The sequence below is a fragment of the Myodes glareolus genome, chromosome 18, assembly GCF_982192425.1.
Source record: "Myodes glareolus chromosome 18, mMyoGla1.1, whole genome shotgun sequence".
NCBI classification, from domain to species: domain Eukaryota; kingdom Metazoa; phylum Chordata; class Mammalia; order Rodentia; family Cricetidae; genus Myodes; species Myodes glareolus.
Window position 1 is genome coordinate 13,166,205 of NC_142043.1, and position 17,314 is coordinate 13,183,518.

The window sequence follows — 17,314 nt, forward strand, 5'->3', positions numbered from 1 at the left end:
AATAGACCAAAAAGTTAACATTTATTTCTCCAATATTTTAAGTATATAATCAATCCAATACCCAGACCTTGTATTTTAAATTAACATACTTTGAAGACTCTGAGTGCCTGATGCTGAAACTGTATTGTTTATCTGTAGCCTTTCCTTGGTTGAGTCTGTTTATCCATTAGCTTTCTGGGTTTGAGTATTTACTGATCAAATGCTGTGCTAATCCTTTGTAAACGCTCTTTCTTTTAATCCTTACAACTCCCTTCTATGATGAGTAGTATAATTACTCAGACAAGGAAAAAGGATGCAGTCACAAAACCTGCCCCATTACAAAGCTGAGTAAATGACATGCTAGTCCGCCTTTCTACTCTTGACAGCTGCTTTGGCATATTACACTGGCCTTATGAAGTCACTTCCTGGTCCTTCATTTCTCTATAAAGGTACTGGTTCTCAAGCACGGTCCTCTAACGTTGGCAAACTTTGACAAAATACAAAACACAAAACAGGCCATCTCTGTTATCTTCAGGTGATTCTAGTCCATTGCTTTTCATAATAATGATCAGAGAGTCAAAGCAATTAAGACAAAGTAAAGGTTATCAAAGGGAGAGGTTGTTGAGTTTGATCAGAAACTTGGCCATTCTGAGTCATCATAATCAGTAGTTTGTGCCATGTCCACACCACCTTCACATGATTAAAAAATATCAGCAGAAATTAAACTTCAATTTATACAACACCAAGAATTTAGCAACTAAAATAATGCTCAGACACTTTGTCTTCCAACAGATAGGATGCAAAGGTCCCAGGTCTACTGGTATGTCCTATTTGCCCAATTTCATTCATGATTTAATGTTTTAAAAATCTCCAGAAAGTTTTTTAAAAAATGCTCTAGCTACTGTTTTTTCTCTAGAGGGTTGGAGTAGAGCTGGAGATACATTTATTGTTTTAGTCTACTCAGTGTCACTGGGGCATGGGGGAATGCCCTGCCCAGATGGCCATGAGATAGTTGAACAGTTCACATTTCTAGAGACACAAAGAACCCAGATGAGAAAGCTGTCTGGGGATCTCAAAATGTCAACAGCCTTCATGCACCCACTTTTCATTTGTCATAGAATATTTTAATGACCAAGTCAAGAATTTAAAATGTCAAAAAAAGGAAGACTCACATGTTAAGTAAATATACAAATGAAAAATCATAGGTATAACAATTTAGAAATCATTTAGAAAAGAAAACATAAATTTACATATTAATTTTAATTAGAAACATCCAGAAAAAAAAAAAGGAATGTTAGAAGTTAGTTTGTCATGACATTTTCCCCTAAGATGTATAACTCAAGGCACTAGAAATCAATGAAATGGGCAAATAACAGTGTAAATACAAGACTAATTTTGGAATAACAGAAAAAGTTCTTCTGTAGTTGTACTATTATTACAGGTTCTGATTCTGCGAGCCTACCTGTCAATGGATGCAAGAAGGTAGAAAATTAGAAAAGGATAACATAGGAGAGAAAAGGTGATTGGTTAGATAAGGCAATTTACAGCCTTTAGTTTAAACCCCACATGTATTCCCACTTACATTATCAGAAGCCACTAAAATGACAGAGATATTGTGTGCAGCCAAAACAAAGAAACAGAGAATAAATTTTAAAATGAAAAGTGACTCAGCACTCACTAATATTACATTTTTATATATATATATATATTTATAATAAGACCATACATAATAAGATTATATATATAATATATATTATATTATATATATTATATTATATTATATTATATATGTATGTATATATATATACATAAACAAGACTAGGCACCAGGGATATATGTAGCTCAGTGGTAGAGTATTTGCCTAGGATGGATAAGGCCCTTGATCCCCAGCATCCATAAAACAAGAGGTTAAATTGAAAATATCACAAAGAAACTAGCAGAATTTGGCAACCAAGCTCCTGGGAGAGGGAAGAAAATGGGATGGTACCCAGACGGAGTTACTGAATGTGCTAATGACTGTGAGGAATCAGCAGAGGTGTAAGGAGCTCTGTCACTGCTAAACCTGTGTTTAGAGAGAAAACAGCATGCTAAATTACATATGCTACAATCCCATCACTGCAAATTATAAAGTATGTATGCATGTATATATACCTGCGGAGCCCACACAGTAACAGCAGCTATGCTGAGACCTAAAAGACAAGAGCGTACACTACCATTATACACTTCAGCTAGTGGGCTCTAATATTTGACAAGGTCATTTTCCTGAATCTACATAAAAACCTTCATTTCTCCCATGAAAAAGTTTTAAGAAATAGAGCAAAGATCTCTAAATTATATTCTAAGAAAAGACTCTGGGACAGGCGAAGTGGTGGCACAAACCTTTACACCTTAATCCCAGCACTCGGGAGGCAGAGGCAGGTGGATCCTGTGAGTTCAAGGCCAGCCTGGTCTACAAGACCTAGTTCCAGAACAGGCTCCAAAGCTACAGAGAAACCCTTGTCTCAAAAAAAAAAAAAAAGAAAGAAAGAAAAGAAAAGAAAAATAAAAAGAAAAAAGAAAGAGAGAAAGAAGAAAAGAAAAAGACAAGACAGACCGACCAACAAGGATTTAAGTTAGTGTCTGAATCTCCATTATACTCTCACATAACCTTGAGCAAGAACAGGCTATCTGAACTCCCTCACCTATAAGCAGTACCTATCCCCAAAGTTTCCATGAAAACTAAATAAAAAGTAAAGTGCCTACATCCTACCTGACAAAACTCAGTGTTATTGTATATGATCAACTTTCTGGTCTTTCAGTTCTCTGCAATACACTGAACTCTCACCTCTCAGGGTGGGGTTCACAGTCCAGCATGAGCAGCAGCAACAGCAACAGCAATGGGCCTGAAAAGCTTGTTAAAAGTGTAGGCCCTGACTCCACCTCCGCTGCGGGAAGTCCTGGTTTGTTTGGCCTGCTCCAGACCAACTGCTTACTTCTCAAGCTGAGGAGAGCATCCAGTAGCATCCTACTAATCCCTCATTCTGAGGGATTCAAGAGCCTAAAAGGAAAATGTTTAACCCAATTCCACTTCCAAACACAACTTTCAACATGTGAGGAGAAACTCCTGTCCCCTTAACCCTGTGGTTTTCCCACAATGATTGAGTACTTGCACAATGGTCCCCTCCAGAATCCTCCAGATTCTGACACTGCATAATGATGTCAGCTATAAGCCTATCCTCCATGCTATCAACAATATCCCATTATATACTATATGTTTTCCAGAGGCATTAAAGGTTTTTTGCTTATTTTTCGGTTGTGTATACAATCATGACATTCTCATCCATGTATGCCTTTCCATTCTGTGACGATTAGCACATAAGCAATGCAATCTTCCCCAAGCCTCACCTCTCCCTACATTGCTTCTAAGTTCAAAGCACAATATCTGTTCAAAATTCCTTCAAATATCTAGCAGTGCATAGACTAAGAATTTGTGAGACACAGTAGCTGTTTAAATTATTTTGCCCCTAGTATGTCAGAGATGCTCACAAACCACTCTCTAATCCTCATTCCAAACTCTGGCCCACAGAGATCTCAAGCAGCGAGTCCTCTTCTGGTATTTTACAGCACTTAGTTGTTGTTTTGTTTTGTTTTGTTTTTTCCTGCTTTGTTTTTTTTGAGTTTTTTTTTCTTTGTTTGTTTTTTTCTTTGCTTTGTTTGTTTTTTCAAGATAGAGTTTCTCAGTGTGGCTTTGAAACCTATCCTGGAACTTGGATTGGCCTTGAACTCACAGAGCTGACTATCTCTGCCTCCAGAGTGCTGGTATTAAGGGCATAAGCCACCACTGCATGGCTTTACAGCACTTTCTTACTGGTAAACAATGCTGGTCTGTGAGTGTCCTTCCTTCCCCTCTCCTCTTCCCTGGCTACTGATTGAAGAAAACAATGCTTATGTAAATAGGACAATTGTCAAAGAGGAATTCCAGTCCCCTTTACTGGCTTACAAGGTGACCTGTAGTAAAGAACTGTTGCTAGGGTCAGCAGTAAAGGGAGGGCTGACCTCAAGCTCTACCGCTCTCCACAGAATTCCAGAAAGTCCCTCATTTCACTGACCTGCACTTACACTACCTATGCTTTACCTTTAACACAGATCTGTTCTTAATTGGAAATATGTCTTGTTGTCCATTTATGCCTATATGAACTTTTTTTTTTCATTTATGAACTGTGAGCACTGCCCTAGCTCCTAAATTTCCAATGAGGTCAAATCTGGAGCCTTCCCTTGGAAAGCAGTCTAGTACTATTGTGTAACCAGTCAGGCATTTAGTAGTTTTATGACAATCTGGCCAATGTCTTGTAAGAGCCCACAAAGAAGGACATGCTTACCACACATCTAAAAATCACTGAAAATTAAGAATATCAAAGAGCATATTAACATTTTGGGTATAGAAATTGTCATAAACCAATACTTTGCTTTTGACTAGAAAGGCCCAATGAGAAAAAAAAAATACTAACTATGAAAGGTGAATCTGCCTAAGACAAGAAGAATAAATGGAAAGAGAGAAGAGGGCAACTTCAGAAATAAGCAATGACTCACAGGCTAACTCACTCCCTGAATAGGGGAGACAGTGAGTCAAAGAGAACACAGGTAAAACTTCCTATGCCTGAGGCTATAACTGAATAGCTAAGTTCCCACCATGTACTATTTTCTATCATCAACATGTCTGGAGTCATTAAAAGGTAGGGAAGGTTTTGGGGCAGTTAAACTTTTTATCAAACTGAAATCAGTCAGATACCAACAGTTTTAAAGGCTCAACTTTATGAAATCATGTTCATTTAAAATCATCGGAATGTTACTCTATCCATTCCTCAAGTTCAGTGGAACATATTTCTATCATAGATCCTATTCACAAAAAATGTAATAAGTAAGCATTGTATATGTCCAAAGGATCATATATGTACTTGTTTGATATTGATTTAGCATCATTCATCTTAGCATCATATTACTCATAAAACTAGAAATAATCAACTACATTAATTGATTTTTTTTTCCTAAACTTTACTTTGGGAATTAGGACTATGTTCCAGTGGTTTCAAACATTTCTGAGCTATGATTCTGTTCAAACACCAAATTTAAAGATGCACATACCATCTCAAACAGACACAGGGTGGGCAGCGCTCATTGCAGAGAGAATGAAGGAAAAGGCTTTTAGAGGCCCATGACAAAATTCTTTCTAGTGAGCACAATTTAAAACCACCAATTTTAAGATCAGACTTGCCACCATCACCTTTAAAAACAAATCAATGTATTTCTACTAAATAGTGCTTTTTCCCCCCAGCTTAAATCTTACAAATTCAACCAAATATATGGATTTTATATTTACTATGAACATACAGTTAACAATACTGGTTGCTCACTACACAATAAAGTGTCCCCAAAGGCTTCCATGGAAAGAAATGTTCTCAGGCCTCACCTCCAAAACATGTGATATTCCTAAAACCTGGCACATGTTAATTCGTGGACTAACTCAAATTTGTGTTGAGACCGTACACAGTGACGTATTTTGATGGTTTTTTTTTACAGCTGTTGGTAAGAATAATAAAACTTCATTTTTAGCATCAGTGAAGGACTTCACCACATGCATTTCTTAAACGTGTGTCTCTACTGCTTTGGGGTTTCACTTTTATTTCCCTTCCCTGCCCCTTCCTGTTGTATTATAATCCTAACAGACGCCTCAAATCTTTTTTGGAATCAAGATACAAATGATAAAATTCACTGTTCAACTTAATATCATTAACTTCCCATTCCTAAGATAGGAATGTAAACCTTGAACCATTTCTTTTACCTAGTCCCTGATTCCCACAGTCCCCAAGAGCTGACATAGCCTATGCAGTGTCTGGTAAGCTTGTCTCCTCTGCTTCATTCCTGGTACCACTGTGTCTCACATAGACAACAGTCATGTGCTCCTGTCAGTCCATTTCCACGTTGTTCATTACTCATCTTCCTCAATCAGTGCCTGCAAGTTGGCAAACACCTTTGAAAGGTTTACTGTCCCTAGGTAAAATATTAGTATCCTAGTCATCCATTCAATTTACCACATTCTGACATTTATCACCAGTTTTATCAGTATTTTTTACTAACAAATTTCCTTCTAGATACATTAAACTTCCTACACCTCACTCCTACTTTCAATCCTTTCCTGTGACGCTCCTTACCAGTCCCGTCATCTTGCCCCAAACTACCAAAGGTTTAAATAGTACCCATTCTTAAGGAAAGAGATAAAATGGCATTATTTCATAAGATTCATCCTCTGAGTTGAAAACCCTCTTACCCACTTGTATATAGAAGAATCTTTCTTCACATACTTACATTCTCAACTGTCTGTCATTCTGTCTCAATTTCTGTCTGAGGGTAGGATCCTCATTCTACTTACACACATATGTAAGCACAGTTAATTACTAGTTTGGTGACTCTAGGAGAATCCATCTGTCTCATGATATGCTATGAAAAAGCTAGTAAATGAGATGGATTTTGTAAAGGAGCCTAGTGGGTTGGGAGGATTTCACCCTCCTGAGCAGCCCCACAGACACCTGCAAAGCAGAACTTAAAATACACTAAGCTTCTCTCCATGAAGACAAGAAATATACTTATTTTATACACCTGTCTCCCATACACAAAGGCAGTGTTGTACAAAATTAGATATGCTGAGGTCAAATTTGATCTTGGGAACTTAAAACCTATATTTTCTGTGTAAATTTTTAATGTTTCTGCACCTAAACACGTATTTACAGTAGAAATGGGAAATTGCAATGACCAAAGGATTATAAAACACATGAAACACAAACTCCATTGTATTAGCAATATAAGCACACAAAAATCTCCATTCCCTCTCCTCTTCCATATTATTTAGCCTCGGGTGTGACATACCACAGGAACTCAGTAATGTAGAGTGAATGTGAGTAGCTGAATGAATCACAATTACTTAAATAAAAGTAAAAAAAAAAAACTTAAGTTACAGAAAAACAAAACATGCAAAAGAAATAATATATATGAAAAAGGGAAAAATACTTCTAAAGTGACAATTATAATTAGAAATAAAAAAGTGGTAGAAACATTATATAATTTGAAAAAAAGCTGAACATGTTTTCAATAAAAAATCTCATAAATTTTGAGTTTATAACCAAACAAAAAGAAGATAACATTAAAGAATTAATCACACACACACACACACACACACACACACACACACACACACACACACACACACAATTAGGGCTGGAGAGATGGCTCGGCAGCTAAGAGCACTGGCTGCTCTTCCAGAAGTCCTGAGTTCAATTCCCAGCAACACATAGTGGCTCACAACCATCTATAATGGAATCTGATGCCCTCTTCTGGCAGGCAGGCATACATGCAGATAGAGCACTCATACACACAAGCTAAATAATTAATTTTAAAAAAGACAAAAATTAATTAGTCACTATATTAACCAGACAATGTGATAACACTTGGCAGTTTGGGATTAATGTAGATAAATTAACCTACAGTAAGCAACTGCTTTTAAATAAATTTTATTTCATTGATTGATTTTCATCTATTATGGAGTATTGTCTCAATTTTCTTTTAAAGATATATCATGATATTTTCTCACATTGTAACTGTAAAGTTTTACAACTATATTTACAATCTTCGAGTAATAGATGTGCACAGAAGAAATACCTCAACATACAACACAATAACATAAAATGGACCAAAAGGAATAGGCATATGTTAAGGCCAGGCAGTAGTGGTGACACACACCTTTAATCCCAGCACATCAAAGGCAGAAGCAGAAGGATTTCTATGAATTTGGGGTCAGCCTGGTCTACAAAATGAGTTCCAGGACAGCCAGGACTGTCAGAACTGTTACACAGGGAAACCCTGTCTAACCAGATTCTCTGGATGAGGCCGGATTCTCTGAATGTGGCTGGCCCGGAGTCTTTCTAAAAAGCCATTGACAATGACACTGGGACTTGTTTCCTCTGCATATACTGGATTTTTGGGGATCCAGTCTGTTTGGATACTCACCTTCCTGGACCTGGAGGGAGCAGGGAGGAACTTGAACTACCCACAGGGCAGGAAACCCTGACTGCTCTTAGGGATGGAGAGGGAAGAGGAGAGGAAGTGGGGGGAGTGGGAGGGTGTTGGGAGGAGGGGCGGAAATGGAAACTTTTATATTTTAATAAACTTTGAAAAAGAAAAAGAAAACCCAATAAATAAATAAATAAAAAGCACAACAAAATGACATTGCTTAAAAATGAGATTTTTTACAAAAGCATTTCAAAGGCAGATGTAGACTTATTAAGACTGTATGTTTAATTATCATAATTGTACATATTTGGTGTCTTAGTCACTGTTCTATTGTTCTACTGAAGAGACACTACAACCAAGGCACCTCTTATAAAAGAAAGCATTGAACTGGGGGTTTGCCTATAGTTTAGGAGACTTAGTCCATTATCAGGGCAGGGTGTGTAGCCCTAGAGCAATAGATGAGAGCTACATCCTGATCTGGGCTTTTAAAACCTCAAAGCTCACCCTCGGTGAGACGCCTACTCCAACAAGATCACATCTCCTCATCCTTTAATTGTATGGAAGAGTTCATAAGCACTTATACGTGAGCCTGTAAGGGTCATTCTTATTCAAACCACCACATTAGCATACACAAATTTTGGAAAAATTACATTAGATAATTTTTTAAGTGTTGGGCTGTTCTATTTATTGGGTTTCATCAATTTAACATGCCAATCTTTATTTAAATATTAAAATTCTAATATTTTACAGTAAACTATAAAATAGTCTAAAATTAGGCAAAGGGTTTTCTATAAATAAGGACACAAATGACTGCTTAATATCCTAGCCCACTCAATACACAATTCACATTGCTACAATTCACTTTTATTGGATATTAATTTCTTCTGATTTGCCTTTTAAAAAAATATCCCTGCTTTAAACTAATTTCAAGTAAAACTAGAAGGTGACTCCAATACACTGCATTTTAAAAGGTTTCATATGTCATAGGAAAAATAAGTCTTGAGCCAAAACTGCAATCAAAAGTAATGCCACCACCATAACGCAAAAGTATATATAATTAAGTCAAAGACTTTAATGTACAGTATTGTAAACTTCCAAGAACACAGTTTGCTCCAGAAGCAGTAGTATTTTCTAAAAAATGAGAAATGAAGTATTTCTAACAAAAGTGGAATGTGAGGTAGGTCCATAAGATTAGGGATCCTGTATGTTGTATCCACTGCTAGATCTGCAGAGCCCCAGAACACTGACAATCAAGGCTATTTTTTGAATGAAAAAAGCAGGATGATAGAAGAGTATTCTAGAACAGATATGGTCTCGGAACTATTTGTTACACTGTAAGGGTAAACCACCCACACAAGAGCATCCTGGTGCACTGCACTGCAGACACCGTCATCACAGGAAGAAAGTGGATTGACTTCTGCCTTAGACTATGTCACAGTCCAAAGTGAACAAACAACACAGGCTGGCTACCCAGAGTCACACGCTTTAGACTAAATGCTAAGACTTTAAATGAGACTGGAGAAATAGGGGAGGGGGAGCCAACTTCAAAGAATTACTTAAAAAACAGATAAATGCTGAAAAGCGACTCTAAGTATATCACTGTGTCTTTTAAAGAAAGTACACCAACCAGGAAAGCAACAAAAACTTGAAAAGTAAACGTGGTTTCGTCAGCTATATATGTCATATATATAATATATGTCACGTTCTAACTGTCTAAACTTAAAACATCCCAGTAATGTTTAAATGAATGAAATTTTCAGGACACTCTACAGTATATGATCAAAGAACTTAAAGCACATAAAAAGATTATACCTTGAAAATGTGTCATGTGATATACACCATTCATCATTCTAAAATGAGCCCAATACTATGATGCTATCTCAAATATAAACATAGAATGAAAAACTAAAGACATGCTGACAGTTTAAAGAATAAGGAAAAATAAGACCTGGTCACTAATTTATATTAGAAAGATACTAGAAAGGAATAGGGAGTTGATATTCAGAAGATCAGGTATTAAGTACTGACCCCATTAATATTCAATTTGCTACCCTTGGACACATCACCTAACCAACTAGCCACCCTGGGACAGATCAACTAACTAACTAGCTACCCTGGGTCAAATCAACTAACCAACAAACCACCCTGGGACAAATTAGCCCTTTTCTACTTCTTCATGAATCAATAAAAGACTGGTCTAGTCCGTTTCTAAGACACTCAGATTTCTCTTCAGTCAAAATAGCTGACATTATTAAGATAGATTCCTTTATTTCTGAATACCCGATTAACGGTCCACAAAACAAAGACAAACAAATAAAAGTGCTAAAATTAAGTTCTATTCCTATAATCCAACAAAGACTAATTTAAAAGGCACAGGCATTTGCATCAAGTTCTACTGAACAACTACGATCCATGTAAATGACTTGTATGCATCATCTGACTTATCCACCTTAGAGATGAATATTGTTACTGCATCTTGTAACACTGCAGAAATACTTAAAATAGTTAGGATCGTATCCTATTGGAAAACTTTACTACCCCCTCCTCCATCCACCATCTTTATGTAGTTATAAATATATAATTGTCAAGGAAGCAGGGAAGAGGTATTAAAGTAAATCAAAACCCTAAACACAGAAAGCTACACTTAAGAATATTTTCATGCATGTAAGACAAAAAAAAATCAATGTAATAAGAGGACAAAAAAATATGGATACACGGCATAAGGAATATCCAGGCTCCTATTCCCTACCCCTTCTATTTGGAAAACTTTTAAGATTCCAACGGCTGCCCTCCCCTGAAAGCTATCCTCCCAAATACTATGTCAGTACGATCACAACTTCGCACTTACCAGCACCTACAAAATGCCGGATAGAGGACATCAGGAAAAGTATTTAAAGCCCTGGGATCAGGGACTAGAGTCAGAGAAATACAGCACTGTAAAAAACTAAAATGAGGTCATTAATAAGAAACAAAGCAAGGTGTCAAAAATGCACAGAAAGGTGATGGGACAACACAGGAAGTCAGAATAGACTGGAGAACAGGTCAGATGGCTGCTGACCCTCTAAGCTCTCATAAGTACTGCTTATGTTCTACACAATTGTACTGACGCACTGAAGCCTCCAATCCTTTCCCATACTTTGTATCCATGCTGATCACCTCCAATGTATTTATACCTCACCTGTAGGCTGGAACCTCCGGCATGTCAATAACTTGCTATACCATCTGCCCTTCAGAATCCTAAATCCACCCAACTGCCTTGACTTCCCTGGCCTATCTATGCAGAGCAGCAGAGCACTGCTATAGGAAAAGCAGACCACCTGCCTCGGCTGAGTCCTGACAGCTCATGCCACAGCGAACACTTCCAACCAGTTTTCTCTGCCCACCTCCTTCACTAACTGTTCTCAAGCGACCCTATCCGTCACTGCCAGAGGCCTTGCCATGCCTTCTAAGTGGCATGGCAGCGAAACATTGCTGATGCCTGGAACAACAACAAATCAGCAAATACCAAAGAGTGAAAAAAATAAAACTATGCAAGTAGATAAATGATAGAAAAAACTAGCACAGTTTATCATAGAAACAGACCACTTGTGACCCCCACAGAACTCTAGTGAATCTCGCCGCATTCTATCTGCATGTACTCACTATGCGTCTAGACTCCTGATCTATTGTAGAAATAACTTCTTTGAAGTAGTCGGAGGAAGACCCACTCTATCATCTTTTCTTATGCTCAAAAATGAATATATTAAATCTGTTCAGCCTCTCTGGACTCTACTGAGCGGACACTGATGTATATTACTCTACTAGTCAGAATGCAATCTTAGAAATCCATTTTTAAAAATTGAACTGACCATTTCTGTCATTCAAATATAAGAAAATCACTACCATGATTTAAAATGAAGGTGATAAATTGGCTGGCTGGATTTTTGCATACTGCAGTCACAGCACAATTCTACACTCAACAAGAAAAGCAAATATTAAAGAAAACCGAGAAGGTTTTGGTCTCTAATCATACACTAGCTAAGCAGCCCACTCATTAGTCCGGTTGTTTTTACTGTTTCTATCAGGGGTTGTTTCAAATAAACTTTCTAAATGTAAAATTACTTCATTAATCAACTTTAAAAGTAAAATGGACTGAAAAGACCCATGTCTGAAATCTGAGAATACAGTAAAAGGCATAAAAAGAAACAAAAAATGAAAGTTCTTAAAATTTTCACTTAGAATTTGTTTTGGAGCTTGTTGAAATGGTTCCTAAAAATTCATCTGGAAACATAAAAATAAGAAGGGGCCAAAAATATTTTAAAAAGAAAACTTATGTGGACGGACTTGAACTATAACAGCAAATATTAAAACACATTAAGAAGCTATAATAACTACAATAATGCAGTGCTGGCAAAGGAAGAGAAAAGTCAATGGAACAAAGCAGAGAGGCAAAGGGAATCATTTATTATCTGATAAAGGTAGAGTTTCAGTTGTGAAGGAAGGAAGGTTTATGTAATTTGTGGTGGAAGACCCTTCCCTGACAACATAGAACAACAAAATGGATTAATATTAAACTGTGGAAACCAAAACCTGAAATATAGGAAAGTGCACGAAATTAAGAGGACTTCAGATCAAAAGCAGAAGCAACAAGGCAGCGTACAACTGACTAAGCTACATTTAAAAAGAAGAAGAAAAGGAAAACTCCCACACTAAACAACCCTTAAGGGTGCTCCCAAATGCTGGGAGAAGGAAATGCCAGGGGAGATCCTCAAAGAAGGAAGCTTTTTTAAGACACTGAAAGTTCTTAATAAACTACAGGAAACCAAGACATTGATTAAAAAGACAAAGAACAAAAAAACTGTCTGAGAATCAGAACATAAAAACACATACAGGAAATGTAAGTGACCAACTATGCTGAAGCTCAGTGACCCAGCAGTTTGACAACACAAAGTCATGTTGATGGGGGGGTGGGGGGGCAGGTCGTCTCTCAGAACAAGGTAAAAGTGCAAATCAGTTTAGCTTCCTTAAAGGAAAATTAAAAAGTTAATACCAAAAAGGGTATTAAAAACTTCTTCTTTGATTTTAAGGTAATAGGTGCCAATATTTTATTTCATAGTTTTAGTAACACTGGAAAACTTGATTAATAAAGCTTAAGAACACACAGGCTGTTCAGAATATATTGAATGGGTACAAAAGACAGTCATTACAAAAGTCATAGAAACTACAAATTACTAAGAACCACGAAAACAGAAAAAAGCAAAAAACTAGAGGTGCTGGAGAGATGGCTTAGCAGTTAAGAGCACTGACTGCTCTTTCAGAGGACCCAGGTTGGAGTCTCAGCACCTACCTGGTGGCTCACAACCAACTGTTAACTCCAGTTACAGGTGAGCCAGCACCCTCTCTCGCTCTCCCCAGCCCCAAGCAAACAAGTGGTGCCCAGACAGACTTGCAGACAAAACACCCACACACACAAAACAGAACCACAAGGAATCAGCTCCCATACACCCACATCCCTGGTACACAACTTGCCCTTGGCGGGGGCCACAGTAAACTGCTCCTTTTCTCTGGCTGTGTGAGCCTTCCGCCTCCTCTAGTTCACAGAACTCAGGAGTTGCCCTCAGGCTCTTTCTCTTCTGGTTATTAAGGCTGCCATTTTGGATTTATTAACTGAACTGGACAATTTTCATTGTGATTGACAACTAGTTAGTTTTCAGTAAGACCAATTCTTGAAAAGAAAAAGATTAAGTAATGTTCCACAGTTAGACAGCCTGTAGCCAAAAGACAAACATCTTACTACTAGTTAATAGATAGGAAGATGGCAGCTACAGAGGACTGAAACAGCAACATCAACAGGCTTAACAGTGAAGCAGCAGCAGCAAGGATTTGGAGTGAAATTCCTACCAGTATGCAGGGGGTTAAATCTGGACTTGCTCATCTAAAAGGCCGCACACAACCAAGCATTACATGCGTACTGACTTCACTCATGTAGCATCTAAAGCCTGAAAATTTTAAAGCAATAGGATATACTGACAAATTTAACACAATTCCCCTCATTTGGACTCTAGTTCCCTTTCTGAGGAAAAATTCATAAAGGGAAAAACTTCAGCCTCTCCATGCTGAACGTACTATTAGGAGTGGCCTCTCCCTGAGGTCTGAAATGAAGGAAAAGTGCACGCTTATTCCAGAGTCACAGCCAACAATAACCTTTACATTCTGAACCCAGCTTAGGTAGATCGCTTGGGAAGATGTGTGCAAAAGTATTTAATACAAAGTACTGAATTTAGCTTTTCTTTTGCTCAACTTTCTCAAATGGTCTTAGGTCTATCAGAAATAAATATTACGCAGAACCACCCCTAAGTTTCTGTTTTCCTTTTATAGAGCTGGTTTTATAACTCAGAGGTCAATTTCTGCAAAAAAACTAGTTAGTAAATATTTTCAGCTTCACGGTCCACATGGCTTTTGCTGTAAACACTAGTTTTGGCCATGAAGCCTGAAGACAGCAATGAGTGGCAGATAAACGTTTGCGCATCACTGACGTCAAAGGAAACTTCATTTGCTGAGATGGGTTACACGGCTATAGTCTGCTGCCTCGCGCTACACATCACCCAGTGTTTTACCTACTAACATATATTGTTTTAATAAATTCTATTAGATTAGCTTTAGAATATTTCTTTTTTTAAAATGGATATTAGGAAGAAAAGTCAAGTAAGACTGTGAAAGGGAAATTACTGTTAAATTTATATAAAGGATACATGGGGTTCATTATATTATAATTTAAGGACTCTGAACATGTTCAAATTCACATTAAAAACTACGAGTAAATCAATTTGGTGCCACAGGAATGAAAAACTTAAACATGTATACAAATACATAGACTTAAAGCGTTCCACAATTTAAATACAGGCAGGGTCACAACACCCAGCTTCTAAATTAGAGCTTATCCCCACCTTAGCCATCACAAGTGTTATCAAGTTTTGGTTTTAGAACATATTTTAAAAGAAATACATTATATGTACATATAAGTTTATTATTTTTCAAATGAAAGCATAATTTTTTATTTCTCAGTTTTAAATTCTAAGAACTCAATATTTATAGATGATCCATACAACCAAAGTTCTCCAGATCCTCAATAATTAAGACTATAAAGTTATGCTGAAAGCACAGAGTCTGTGATACTGTGATGTTAACGCTTTCAATGCTAAGACTTTCTCTGAAGTATGTCTACTGAGAGACTATCAAATGCGATCAAACTTACCAAAACTGTGCTTTGAACTATTATCACACAGTAGAGTCAACCCACTCTAAAGGCTATCAATATTCACATGAGGAAGGCATTTAAACTTTCCACAGAAATGTTCTTTTAAACTCCCTGATCATTGCGATCATTGGGAACCACTGGGAAAGAAGTAACATTGCTTCTTCCTGGAGATACCAGTCTCCTGAACCACTAAGAAAGAGCCCAGTGCTTACACGGTTCCCTAACTAATCTGCTTCCCCACCCAATTAAGATAAATTTTCTCATTACTGCAAGCTGAGGACAGCTTCTGGGAAGAATTCTTAAACAAATGGGCAATTTCCAAAGATTCAATACATGTGATTTTTTTAACGCTTTGTGTTTCTCACAATAATCTGAAATGAAACGGTTCAAATATTATCAAAATTAAAAAATACTTTGAACTCACTGACTTAGGAGAACTAAGAAAAACTGCAACCTTCTCTGAAAACATTTTGACTATCCTAAAAAGGTGAGCTGGCGCCCAGTTTTCAGCTGCAGTGCACCAGTGCAGCACTGAGCCAATCCTGCCTGTCTCACTGGAGCTATTTAAATGCTGAGAGCACCTGACTTCTGTTTACATACAAATTACATGAAGCTAAGATGTATGCATTTTATTTCCGTTTCCTTTTTCAACACTAATCAGTGTAAAACAGCAGCAGAACACGTGTAACGACACACTCACAGCATGCTCTGCAGCTCTGCAGCAAAGCTTACAGCCTTCCCTGGGTTTCTTCCACTACTCGAAGTGGCAGTAGACATCGGGCTAGCTGCAGTATTATTCATCTAAAGAAAAAGAAAAAAAGATAAAACTTACAAACATATTTAGCTATAAAAAGTACACAAAATAGAAGCATTTCTAAACTACTTCAAAAGGTACAGAAATCTTCAAATTACAGATAATTTCAGTTCTGTAGTAAATCCAACTGTCTTCTACTTAATGTCTTTATTCAGATGACAAGCAGTAGGCACAGTGGGAGAAACCTGCTTAGTCAGCTCAGGCATCAAAGAATCACATACATGACTGATACACATTCAGTATCTACACTATAGCAAGTACTAGAACAGAAATACTCATTAAACTACTTTGGCATCACTTGGTAGCTCTCCAGAGTATTGCACAGCACCCTAAGTCCCATTAGTGATTCTTCAGGAAGTGTCCTACAGCCCCTTAACACATATTCCCCCATTTCACACAGACGAATAAAAACAGTCACTTTGGGAGATGGGGAGTTGGCTGTAGCAATCGTGATTGCTTTGCGGGCATGAGGGCCTGAGTTTAGATCCAGGCACCTACGTAAAATCTGGCACAGCAACACACTCCTGTAATCCCAGCCCTGAGGGAGAGAGAGGCAGGTGGATTCTGGATGCTCTTTGACCAGCCAGTTTGGCTGAAACTGGGAGCTCTGGGTTTTGAGGAATGACTTTGAGGACTGACCTACTCTGAATTACTATAAAATGATAACAGATCAGCAGATCTATTATCTAGCGTGACACAACATACCTAATCACTGCTGAACACTTAAGCATCTAGGATAGAATGGAGCATCTGCTTTGGATACTTTCAAATAGAAATACTGTTTTGATAATTAATGAATTAATTTTAATTAATTACTGTGAAGAAGTGACTGAGAAAGACAACCCAATATCAACCTCTGGCCTCCACATATGCCTCACACACAAATAGGACACATATGTGCACATGCACAGGAACATACATGAACACACACACTTATTTTAGGAGTACCAGGGAAGAATTTAAAGACGTTCTTATAACTATAATACACAAAATGAGAAAACCACAGCATAATCTAGTTCTCATTTCAACCAAAGACTAAATTATAGCAGAAAATCAAAAGATCAGAAGTGAGCATTATATTTTAAAATCTTATGAGCAAAGCTCAATTTAAAATGTGACATTTTTCCTATCAAATCAGGCTGATATATAATGAAAAACTAGCCAATTCTAATGCATGTATTTCTATTTATTGTACATGGCACTAAATAAAACAATTAATAAACAAGAACTAGTTAAAAGAACAT

At 37.3% G+C, this 17,314-nt stretch overlaps 2 protein-coding genes across 3 annotated transcripts in view; one reads left to right on the forward strand and one right to left on the reverse strand.

Annotated features, from left to right (window-relative positions):
* The window catches only part of Supt3h (SPT3 homolog, SAGA and STAGA complex component), a 351,815-nt gene that overhangs the window by 323,686 nt on the left and 10,815 nt on the right, over nt 1–17,314 (reverse strand). For both annotated transcript variants that reach the window (XM_087897976.1, XM_087897978.1), the window contains one exon: nt 15,957–16,057. In XM_087897976.1, the coding sequence (XP_087754102.1) occupies nt 15,957–16,057 (101 nt within the window). Of the gene's footprint in view, nt 1–15,956; nt 16,058–17,314 lie in introns of those variants that run through there.
* Nucleotides 1–17,314, forward strand: part of Runx2 (RUNX family transcription factor 2) — a 312,262-nt gene that overhangs the window by 11,107 nt on the left and 283,841 nt on the right. The window lies entirely within an intron of this gene.